We start from the raw sequence: 12,667 nt of genomic DNA on the forward strand, positions 1-12,667 counted from the left end.
GTATATTGAATAGTAAATTATAGTCTGATTATGTTTAGTTTTCCTTAAATCTGAAAATTAAATCTGCTTATCTTCTAATATGTCAGGAAAAATATTATATTAGTTGGTAAAAAGATCATTATTTATACTTTGGAGAGAAAATTATATTGAATGTATGTATAATATTAATAAATTAATATATGAAGCAAGAAATTCTACTATGAAAAATAGTTTCATAAAATCGAATTACGTTATGTCTATATAATGCGCCATAAATTATTAAAAATCAATAGATAAAAATCTATTGTATTTAATATATTTTCAATTTCCATCATTCTCGTTAACCTTGAATTAATCTGACCTTGAAGCCCGAATATAAGTCCTTGATTTTAAATTTAAGGTGCCTGAATTCATCATCGAAGCGATTTCTCTTTGTTCTGGCACCAAAATAACACATAAAAATAAAATAAAATAAATGGTGATTTAAAATGCATGTTTTTTAATAGGAAAATATTCGAATGATTATCAATGATATTTTCTATTCCTCACTTTAAATAATAAAAAGTGACGTTTAAAATATCTTGTCTCTAGGTCAAACGCACAAGAAGCTTCTGACGTCAATTATACCGAACGAGTAGGCGGAGTTTCCACACTCAGGTGGGGAAATACGACACTGGGAGTTCATTCCAATAGGGTCAATGGCAAAACGTTGCGTGATCCTTATGCTAATAACTCTTTCACTAACTATATAAAGCTAGTCACTATCAATATTCCACAGATATAGCAATAGAAATGAAGAAGATTAGCTGCATCGTTTGCTCGTATTACGAGTATTTTGTGTTGGTCGTTACCTTTGTCGGTGCTGTCCATGCGAACTTATTGGTACCTACAACTTCTGGCACCGTAAAGGGGAAAAAAGTGGACACAACGGAAGGACACGTTTATCAGTATTTAGGAATACCGTACGCTCAGTCACCCACTGGAGCCAATAGATTTAAACCACCTAAAAATCTACCAGCCTCGGCTGCTTCATTGCGATTCGATGCTACCGATTTCGGACCAGCTTGCTACCAGCCACCTCATTCCGTGGAAGTGATTAGTCCTTTACTGAGAACTAGAGATATGATAATCGACGAAGATTGCCTGAATCTGAATATTTATGTACCCAAAATCGAAACAAACGAAAAGTTGCCTGTAATGATCTGGTTGCCCGGAGAAGGATTCGATTATGCAGATGCTAGACAATTTGAAGGAACTTACTTAGCTTCTTTAGGTAAAGTGATTCTCGTTACAGTTAATTATAGAGTTTCAGTCTTCGGTTTTCTATCCTCCGAAACGGAGGATGCACCGGGCAATGTCGGGCTCTTAGATCAAAGGATGGCTTTCCGCTGGGTGGCTAAAAATATCGAAAAGTTTGGAGGAAATTCCAAAAATGTAACACTTTGTGGCAGATTTTCCGGTGCGATGAGTATTAGCATGCACATGACATCGACTTACGCGCTTAATCAAGAAAGAAAGTTATTTGATAGAGTTATATTACAGAGCGGTATTGCTGTTGGCTCTTGGGTGTTTGATCGCGATCCATCTTTAGCATTTTCACAGTTAGTCGAGTTAACTAAGTGTTCGAGAAGCAAAAAATTAGAAACAGTAAAGTGTCTACAAAACCTTCCAGCCGAAATATTATTAAAACACTCTCTTCAAGTACCGCAGAGATGGAGACCTATTATCGATGGAAAGTTTCTTACAGAAGAGCCAATGGAAGCAATAAGAAAAGGAAAATATGCTGACGTCGATGTTATTTTAGGAAACAACGAGGACGAAGGAAGTCTCTGCTTGCTGACTTTGTATGCACAAAAGTCTGAATTATATAAGGAGATTCGAAAGAAAGATATAACAAAAAACACATTCGAACGATTAATAGCAGACAATCTCTTCCAGTATTTTGGCAAGAAAAATAATCGGATAGAGAAAATTGTTACGCACCATTACAAATATCAACATCCATCTCTCCGACGTAATTTTATCGATTTTTGTGGTGACTTATTCATCAAGTCTAGAATCGATCAGTTTTCTCGCTTGCTTGCTACTAATAATAATAAAAAAGGAAGAGTATACAGATATATTTTCGCTCATCGACCTTCATTCTCTAATCAACCACAATTTTTAACTGCAACTCTTGGTGACGATGTTTTATTTTCACTCGGACTCGTCTACCAATTGGATGATACTTACGAAGAGAAGTTATTAAGTCGGAGAATGGTGGTTTTGTTCGCTAATTTCGCTCGATTCGGGTAAGTCATACGTTTCAAATTTTCTAAAATATATTTATATTAATTGAGAATAACAGATAATTTTTTAATCTTTTAATTAGTAAACCGGATCAATTTCAACAAGCTTTTAAATCCATTTGGCCAGAATTTACAGCGAAAGAAAAACACATTGCCAAATTTTCTTCCGACATCGAAATTATCGACGGGATTATCTTTGATAGAACCAACGATCTGTGGTTTCAAATTTTACCTTCATTAAAGCCGATTGAAGAAGAAAGTACCGAATTTTCTAATTATATACTCGCATCAGATCTGAGTGGAACCGAAAAGAAGTCGAACGTGTATTTGATTGATAAAATAATATCGAACGAAACGACAGAATACGTTTTAATAGGGTTAATGTCCTTTACTATTATTCTGTTGATAATGATAAGTGCGATTTTAGTCGCTTATGTCGTATCTAAATCGAAATTTTACACTAAATTAAACGAAAGTGGGAGTTGAAAAAAATTCAAATCTTTCACTTTTTTCATTTAATTGTTGGTTTTACAACAGTGCATAATCCCATTTCGTAACTTATATTTGACGATCATCGATATATTTTTATTGATAAACGTAACATCAATCAAAACGTCCAAAGTCTTTCATCTGTAATATAGATCCAATTGCTGTAACATAGGCTTTGTTTGTGACTTCTTGTCGGTTCCCCGTTTGATTTGTCATCAAAATATCCTTTTAAGTATTATTTTATTCTGTAATATAAATGACTTTTGCCATTTGATATTTTTGTTTTAGAAAATATCTCTCTAGTCGTAAAAAATTGAGAGTCAGTGTTGTTATTGTACTGAATACTCGTTATCTTACGAATACGGCGAGGAAAAATAAATAAAATATTTTACAACAAATTAATTAAAGATTTGCAATGTTTTCTTTGTAAAACAATAATATTTTACAAATTTAAAATTTTTATTTTGAATAATTACAGCCAAAGTCCCACTCAACCATTGTTATTATTGCTAGATAAACGGTTATCGATCAAACTCTATAAGTTACATTCTTCTTCTAAAAATAAAATAATTTTAATTATAATCAATGTTAATTAACTAAGAGGATATTCCTATCATAGATTCGGCCAGTCTCACAATGAAGCGTTTTGATGAGATCCAACATACTGTATTTGTTTCAATTTATCCATGAAAATTTCTGAACAGATCCGGATTTGAACTCTGCTTAACAAAGGGATTGATCAGCCTTTGACAACAGATCTTCCAGAGCGGCAAGTTGTTGACTGTCGCCTCCAATCATCCGGTCGTGCAAGCTTTAATCTATATTCAAATTAAAGAGTCAAGGCGCACAATTTAATTTAGATAAAAGCGTTCGATATGCTAAAACCCATATTTGATGATAAAGAAACGCAAAAAATGAAGCGAAAACTTTCAGTTAAATCGGAACATTTTAATATATTTGTTTTGAAAATAAAATAGTAAATTAATGCCGTTTGAATATTTTACATTTTATGAATTATTTTAAAGGTTTTGTTTTATTCTTATACGGCAACACGACACATGGACGATCTGCCGAGGGGGAATGACTCCCGGAGATTTTTTACGGGAAACTGGTCCTTATTTAGATGTTACTAACGTGAAGAAAACCAGGAAAACTCCCCGTGGCCAGCACGGTGGAGAGGCACGAACTCACGACCGGTGTTAAGTGGCAGTTATCCATTCAGCCACTGAATTATTTTAAAGTATTAAAAGTGTAAGAAAAAAGTTTATAAATTTTTGTTGATCGTTTTTAAGCATTTGTCATTTAATATCGTTTGTAAATAAATAGTTTAATCCAGTGGCACAAGATGGACACGAAGGATTTATTTCCAAAACGTGCTTCATCCATATTACTTGAATTTTCAGAAGAAAATTTTTTTTAAAAGGTTAATTTTAGTTTAAATGTTCTTGAAACCGTGTTTTTGCCGTATATTGAGTATTGAACACAAGACCGTGTTATTTATCAAACACCTGGCTTTTTCCACCTTTATTAGTTGCTAATAAAGGTGGAAAAAGCCAGGTGTTTGATAAATAACACGGTCTTGTGTTCAATGCTCAAGGTTAATTTAAGTAAATTGAAATAGCTTTCTCACATAAAGTGTCTCCATTAGAAAATAGGCCTATAATATCGAGAGTTTCTATGCAAAGCAGGGCAACACAATATTTAAAATACAACAACACCCGATAATCTATACTCGATACATTTACTTTTTATAACCGAAGAATAAATTTGATTTAGCATTTATTTGAATTTCTATAATGTATATAATATCAAATTTAATATTAGCAATTTGAAGATAAATTTGAGTCAGAAATAAAATTAAAAAGTACATTCTTCGAGGCATAAAAGTAAATAAATACACTCTTCATACGATGATCTCTGAAACTTACTACTGATACAAAATATCAAATAATGACTAATGATAGCGGATAAATGTAACTTCGTGATTTACGTGTGTATTGTGTTCCAAGAGCATTTGCGTGAATAAAAAAACACTCAATGTGAGATAAATTATCTTACAGAAACTCATTTAAATCCGGAGAATGAATATCTGTAAGATCAAGGTAATAAATACGTAAAATAAACCAAAATTTATTACATTTTTTTGGTTTATTTTACGTAGATAACTTTAAATTAAGGTAACTTTTTTATAACTGAAAGCAGTGGTAAAGCTAGGGTTTGTGCCGCCCTTGGCGGTCTTTGAGTCTGCCGCCCCCACGAAAAACAGCATAATACACATCAAACATATTTAGACATTAAATGGAAAAGACGTAGGCCTATAGCCATATAAAAAACCCGTAGACACTATTTACCAATGTTGTTATTAATTAAGCGCAACTAAGCGCTTGGTATGATAGTTAACAAGACCATCTTCAAGGGAACAGAGTTCTTGAAACATGCATTAAACTTATTGAAGAATTGATCGTTAATTCAAGAGTTGGCCATCAATTCTTCAAAAAGTTTTTTAATACTTGAATGAGACGGTCGGACGGTCGAGTGATTTCGGGTGTCACTCTACCTCTTTAGGGATTCGGGACGAATCCGGACGGTCGAAAAACCCCAGGAATTTTTTGGGAGTAGACAGTCCTGGATATGTAGGACACAATCCCTCGCCATCCAGTCACCTCATTGTGGGCCTGCCGACAATGGGGCGGCTGGATGGTGAGGGACGAGGGATCCTTAATGTGCTTGATAAAAAGATTTTCTTACTCACAGAGCGAAAAGAGCCAAAAAAATAGCTGAGTGAACATATATTTTAGTGTCATTTTAATATTTATGCATATATGTACCGCATAAATTATAACTTTTAATCAGGTACAAAACAATTTAAAATAATTATTAAGTATGTCCGTGTGGCCAATTTGCGCATAGGCTATATAAAACAAAAGATTGAATGTAAAAAAAAAGTTATTTGGGAAATTATTGCGATCGGAAGTAGACACACGGAATTACGGGGACGGAATCTGCCAAGAGACTCCTGGGGGGAGTTTTATAAACTGACCACTATTTAAGAAATCTTCGTGAAGAAAATCTAGAAAACTTCACGTGGCCAACCCGTTGATCATGCGCGAACCCACAACTAACACTATTCAATGATTTTATCCACTATTTTTTTTTTTTTTTGTTCAGCATCAATAGTTAACGATCGCTTCCCAGGCAATGTTGTCGTAACGGAACGAATATTTAATTTGAAATTCATTACTTATTGATTGTTGCTCGAATTTTAAAAAAGTGAATAATTTTACTTTGAAGGATCTACACCTGCTTTCAATATAGAAAGTGATAGTGCTTCGAATCATTTCGAAAAAGCTATGAATTTTTTACATTTAACTTTAACACGTTAAAATTGTTTTGTTATGGCTATGAATTAATTAATAAAAAACACTATGCATACTGGCATTAAAAGTGAACTGTAAATTTTGTAAGAGTACAGTACATGTATATTACTGTAAAAAGACAGGGTAATTGATGATGGCGGTGCTGCCTAGTAGAGAACAAGAAAAGTGAACGTTAAGATTTTTTAACAGAAAACATTTTTTTTTTTTTTTTTTTTGAGAACGAATTAATGAAAAATAGGCCTATGTGATTTGATTTTGTTATTGTACAGTATGTCAGTACGTGTTGTCCTTTTCACCATACAGTATTTAGTTCGAGTTATTGTATCACAAAATCCATAAAATTCGAAATGAGTTTTTTTTAACACACTTCTATGTTTTAATCATTTTAAGAATCTGATAAAAGCCGAGAATTCTAATAAGTGCAGTATTTTATCCGAATTTATTGCATTCAAAACTGATTACCTGCACTTTATAATATTATATTCACAAATATAGTTATAGTTATTATTATTACTAGGTATTAATATTAAAACGACATTGCAATAATAATAATAATCTATAATGTACTAGTACCGGTACATTATATGTCGGAACTAATTTTCCTCCATTTTGGGTAGACTAGACATGAAATAAGATTAATATAAATGAATAAGAACGGCATCCCGATCCGAACGCCCGAACGATTAATGTGGCTGCGTATTGCTCTGAGAGACCAGGATCCAATCCAGATGGGTCGCCAGGAATTTTTCGGACTGTCTTTCAGGATAAGTTGGGTCCCGTTCCTCACCAACCGGCTGCCCCATTGTGAGCCTGGTCGAACCTATAATGGGCCTGCTAAAAAGACCTAGTGCCCACAGGGCAGTTACGGGACGATACACGTACAAAATTTGTTGGGCGTTCAAGATGGAGATGAGAGATGTAAACAGAAAAAATGAAAACACAAGTTTTACTTTATATAACTTGTTTTATCAAGATTCGGCGAAAGAGAAAGTGTGGAAGTAGAAACAATATTATTTTTTTATTTATTATTAACGTACCGGTATGTTTTAATTCATTTGCACCAGAATATGCTCATAATTTTAAAACGTTATTATTAAGACGGATAATTTTGCACAGAATCAAGAAACTTTTTCGTATTGAAAATCATATTCGAACCTTCCGCCATTAAACAAATACACCATTATACACGTGATTCGTGTACTCACGTGATAAATCTAACTACGGAAGTGAGCTGTGTTTGACTGTAGAAAAGGCGATTCTCCACTTTAGATAGCAAATTTAGAATTCGCGACGAAAAGCGGAAACATCTCGAGATTCGCGTTAACGAAAATCACCGCAACTGTGCATCATTCCTAAGGCTAGGCGAGCAACTTCTGATCTCTCCAACCGACGTCTCTCACCAACCGGCCGTCCCATTGTGGGTCTGGCGAATCCACGATGGACACGATTAAAAAGGCCATCTTAGTGCTTACAGAGCAGAGTAAAATATGGAAAGATCCGAATTATTCATGGCATTTTATGAGTTTATTTATTTTTACTTTTCGTCCTGTGGGAACTTAAGATCCTTTTTCATGCCCATCGTGGGTTTGGCCAAACCCACGATGGGCATGAAAAAGGGACGGACCATCCCTGAAAAACCCCTGGGGTTTCGACCCGCCCGGATTGATTCCTACGTGGATCGTGAGTTGATGCTATACTGTATCTAATGATTTCAAGTTACTATAAATGTCCTTACAATTCGTATTATATAAAAAAGATAAATCATATTTACAAGCCAAATTCCATACAGTTCCAATTGGTTAGTTATAAACAGACCTTATAATTTTCTACTGTAAACATTTATCAAAATTTATTGAGACCAGATCCAAATATATATGTGCTATACATTGAATCTATCAATAAAGTAATGCAAAAATAAAAAGATATCTTCACAAATTATGAACATCGATTTAAACGTAATATATTTGTCTATATGAGCGTTGATATGAAAAATATGTATAGCATCAGGTATCAAAATTATAATTTTACGATTTGATCTCCGTGAAGACGATTTTTCCGGTTTCATTCATACAAATTCCAATTAGCTTTACAATTGACAATGCTTTAAGCTTTTCCAAGGAAAAGTTATTATGAAATAATTTATATTAAAAACAGTAATTTATATTCCTTGTACAAATATCTAATGATCATTTCACAATCTAACATATTAAAGCCTTATGAGTAGTAGTCCAATAGTCAATAAAAACTACTGATCATAAGTGACAGTTACATAAACTGATTTTGAATAATAGGTGTTTAAAAAAAAAGAAGGAAAAAACTTGTGGAAAATTTCCTTAATTTCACAATGATCTGCTTTACAATAGAAATGAATTTGACAAGAAAATGACACAAAAATTAATTAAAAAAAAGTAATTTAAATCTTATGATAGATTTTCCTCTAATATATATCAAATTTCAGGTCTTCATTTTTTTAAGATAGTTTTAAGACCAATTGACTCAAATTTTATAATATTCTAAAAGTAGGAATGATATATTCTGTAAATTTATATTTAAATTAAAAGATATTTTCAATACAGTGTATAATTATATATAAAATATCATTTAATTTTATTAACTGCATCATTTATTGACTTTTATTTCATTCTCAGAAATAAATAAGTAAAGTAATATTCTCACTGTAGATACAAGATACCAATTTGGCTTTAAAATATAAATTAATCTGTTTATTAATCTTACAATAGAATAAATAACTAGTAAGAAAATTTTTTATATTTTTGAAAAAAATATATAAAAGTATATGACATAAAAATTTCTTTACTATAAAATAATTACCATTAACGTATCATTATTGATAAAAAGATTCATATTTCTGCTTAAGATATTAATGACTTACTTTTTACAAGAGGTTTTGTTTTATAAAAATGCTTTTATTATGTCTATTGTTCCATTAAAAAGCAATCACCACACTAAACAAAATTATTACTGTGACAGAAACACATTAATGAATTAGTCATTTAGTATAGTGAATGTCGTTTTTTTGAAAAACAGACTGATTCATTATTTTGGAAATGGTAAAAACATGAAAATATCATGAAGGGAAAATATAATAATTTAGAAAATACCATATTTTCTGGCGTCTAAGACGACTTTTTAACCCGGGAAAATCTTCTCGAAAGTTGGGGGTCATCTTACACACCAGATGTTGTTTTTATAGAGTTTGGGATATACTTGGCCTATATTTTAACTGTAAAAGTAGGGGGTCATCTTATACGCCAGAAAATACGGTATCTTTAAATGTTCGTTGTACAATATTAATTAATAATATACCAGTTGTATTAAATGAGCATTGCAGGTTAGAACAGTTATAATGTGACTCCACAATTACATATTATTTATTGTATTATCTTTAGGATTCAATATGCAATTTGAGAAAATTGATTTGCTATATGATGAAAGTTTGTATATGTAAAAGTTTTTTCCTTAACTAGAACCTTGCATATGTTAAAATTGCTGCAAGCTATTTTTATAAAATAATTACTAATTGAACAATGGCACAATATCAGTAATTTTTTTCATATTATTTTTTTTAATTTTATTTATGTCTTGAGGCTTTTCATATTTATTTAGTTATTTACCAGGGATGAATATTAATTGGAAAGATATTATATTAAAATATTTAACTTTTTTATTAATAAAAGTAGTATAGTATTTCATTGTTTATTTAGCAAAAATAAATATTTTTCAAATAAAATTGTAAATTTATTTTTTCCCACTAATTTAGTTTTACTTATAATAAAAGTATTAATCTGTTTAATTACTTCACATTTTACAACCAAAATGAACTTAAAATTTGAGTGACAAGTAGCTATATGATCATATTTTATATAGTAAAATCTTTTTATTGTTATAACTGTGGAATTTGCCTGTATCAGTAACAAATAACCTATTGATAACATTAAGGAGTAAGTAAATAAGATTTTAAAAATGTATAACTTAAAGAATAACTAATTAAAACTATTATTAATTAATAGCAATTCATCCAGTGTGTTTGTCTCCTTTTGCTTTTTGAAAGTACATTGGAAGTACGTCTCTAACAATAGTTAGTATATAATTGAAGTGAGAAATGCCAATTTAAATATTATACGACCAGAAAATAATAATTAAAAAACTTCTTTAATTTTTAAAAGCACCAGTTAAGACTGATAGTAATAATTGATAATGATTATGAGACGTTAAATACATGCTGAAGATGAGAGTGTAAAAACACACAGAAATGCCTATGTAACTATAAATAATGATAATGTAATTAGAGTTTCAGTTACAGTTAAGTGAAGTTTTAATTTGTTATAGTATTATAGTATTAAATAACTGACAATTCTAGTATTAAATCAGTTATTTAATACTAGAATTGTCAGTTATTTAATACTATAATCTGTGATTATAATAAACAGATCATTTATAATAAGTATATAATTTATATAGTAAAAATTTTTGTAAAACAATTTTCATAAAATCAAATATATGCTAATTTAAAACACAATTAATTCAAAGTATAGTAAATATTTATAGGTATTAATAAAACTAACAATAGTTCATTTTAGTTTCCTTAGTTATATACGAAATAAATATTCTGTTTTAAAAAACTATTTTAATATACCATATAACAAGGCATTACAACAAATTAATTTTATTATAAAATTTTTCTGAAAGTCATGAAATATCTTTTATAATTGAAATATTTAACATCAGTATTTTGTTTTAAATTTTAAATGTCATTAGGAACAATAATTTATCATAGAAATCAATAATTTCATAATATAAAATATTAAAAATCACAGTAATTTATTAAAAAATTGAAATTATAAATTTAAATTAATTTTATAAGCTATTTTAAAGAAATCATTTTGAATTGATTGATTTGTATATAATTAAAAAAAAAAAAGCTATATTAAAAAAACTTTAGAAAAAATTTCATAGTATTACAAAAAATTCAATATATATAAAGAATTATTTACATAGCAAAACATTTTATAATTATCTGTTATATAAACATTACTGGTAATTAATATAATTTCTAGTAGTTTCACATAGGTTACATCTATTTTTGTACCTTTGCTACAACTACTGAAACACCTGATGGATTAACTTGCACTGTTAGATTATTTTCTGGTCTATAGATTCCTAAAAATTTATGGTCAAATACTTCATAACACTCATATCCAGTTTCACGAGTAAGTCCAACACTATTAAGAACAACTGTAACATTGAGTGGACCTCCTAAACTTCTGCGATTGAAGAAAACTAATGCACGCGAAGTATCTTGTCCTATTGTTGGATTAATAGCTTTTGACCAAATTTCAATATTATTAACCTAAAATTTATAATTAAATTATTTTATTATTGAATGTACATAAAATAAATAATCATTATCATAACCTTAAAGAACTAAAAAATATAGTAAACTCCCACTAACTTGGACTAATAGAAGAGAAATTAAGTTTGCCTGAGTACACAAAAGTCTAAGTTAGCAGGGGTAAAACACCCCTGCTAACTTAGACTTTTGTGTACTCTGACAATGAGGAAAACCAAAAGTACAGTAATTTGTTTTGATTGGCTATACAGAAGTTTTACTAAGCTGAGATTATACTGCTGAATTTACTATTACAAGAAATAAACACACAAAATTTCATGACTACAGTATACAGCAATGTACAGTCTTTAGTAACTTACCAACCAATTAATATAATGTACAGTAATGCAAAGATGTCTGAAAATCAAAAAAAACACTCTTTAATTGTAATTTTTCTATTGTCAAGAAATTTTTAATTACTGTTTTGAAAAAATTCATCTGAGTTATGTGAATTCTAAATTAGTGGGGTTTACTATATTCCAATAACTCAATAAAAAATAACTAGTAAATTTTATTAAATTTCACAATACATTGCAATATTTAACCAGAAAATGTTTAAATATTGTGGAACTGAAATCAGTTCAAACCTTCAAATATACAGATTTAATTCATATATTATTCATCTGAACTTCTTAAAATTAACTTTGCAATTAAGTTATTATTTTTTTAAAATTATTACAAAAAATTTTTAAACATAATAATAATAAAATAATTTTCACTATAATTCCTTTATTAAGAGCTATTCATCATTTATTAAATTATAAAAAATTACTATTAATTTTAATAAATACAAGAGCTATTTTCTCAAACAACTCAAATAAACAGAAGTGAAGAGTCCACATCAAATATTTAATTCAAAAAGATTTTTCTGCCTATGCATATTTGATAGAACACATGATCCCAAGATCAATTTTTATGCTTTTTTCAAAAAGAAATCAGAAGAGATTGGCTCATGTGACCACCAACCGTTTTGTATTTGACATCGATTATTTCTTCCTCTGGGAATATACTAAAGTTCAGATGTACTACTCGCCATAAATTATATGTTCTAAGATTTGAAAACATCATCCATGTAAAGAAAAGAATCATATATGCAAGTGTGATTCTTTTTGAGATTTAAATAC

At 29.9% G+C, this 12,667-nt stretch overlaps 2 protein-coding genes across 4 annotated transcripts in view; one reads left to right on the plus strand and one right to left on the minus strand.

The window, feature by feature from the left end:
• The first annotated feature begins 596 nt into the window (after window positions 1-596).
• On the plus strand, window positions 597-3,163 carry LOC136988721 (acetylcholinesterase-like). Its single transcript, XM_067286677.1, has 2 exons — window positions 597-2,270; window positions 2,351-3,163. Exons 1-2 carry the CDS (start codon window positions 772-774, stop codon window positions 2,751-2,753), a joined length of 1,902 nt encoding a protein of 633 aa, XP_067142778.1. The 5' UTR covers window positions 597-771; the 3' UTR covers window positions 2,754-3,163.
• A 7,910-nt stretch (window positions 3,164-11,073) lies between these two features.
• LOC136988730 (alpha-N-acetylgalactosaminidase-like) overlaps window positions 11,074-12,667 on the minus strand; it is a 31,156-nt gene continuing 29,562 nt past the window's right edge. For all 3 annotated transcript variants that reach the window (XM_067286692.1, XM_067286690.1, XM_067286691.1), the window contains one exon: window positions 11,074-11,504. In XM_067286692.1, the coding sequence (XP_067142793.1) occupies window positions 11,232-11,504 (273 nt within the window). In that variant the 3' untranslated portion in view covers window positions 11,074-11,231. The remainder of the gene's footprint in view (window positions 11,505-12,667) is intronic.

Source organism: Centruroides vittatus, unplaced genomic scaffold (assembly GCF_030686945.1).
Source record: "Centruroides vittatus isolate TY-2023 unplaced genomic scaffold, ASM3068694v2 scaffold_386, whole genome shotgun sequence".
Classification (NCBI taxonomy): Eukaryota; Metazoa; Arthropoda; class Arachnida; order Scorpiones; family Buthidae; genus Centruroides; species Centruroides vittatus.

What these genes read in the sequence shown, in the direction of transcription:
- LOC136988721 (XM_067286677.1), top strand. Translation starts at nt 772, where the DNA reads ATGAAGAAGATTAGCTGCATCGTTTGCTCGTATTACGAGTATTTTGTG. An exon ending in GCTAATTTCGCTCGATTCGG is followed by an intron (nt 2,271 to 2,350) that starts GTAAGTCATACG and finishes TCTTTTAATTAG; the next exon opens with TAAACCGGATCAATTTCAAC.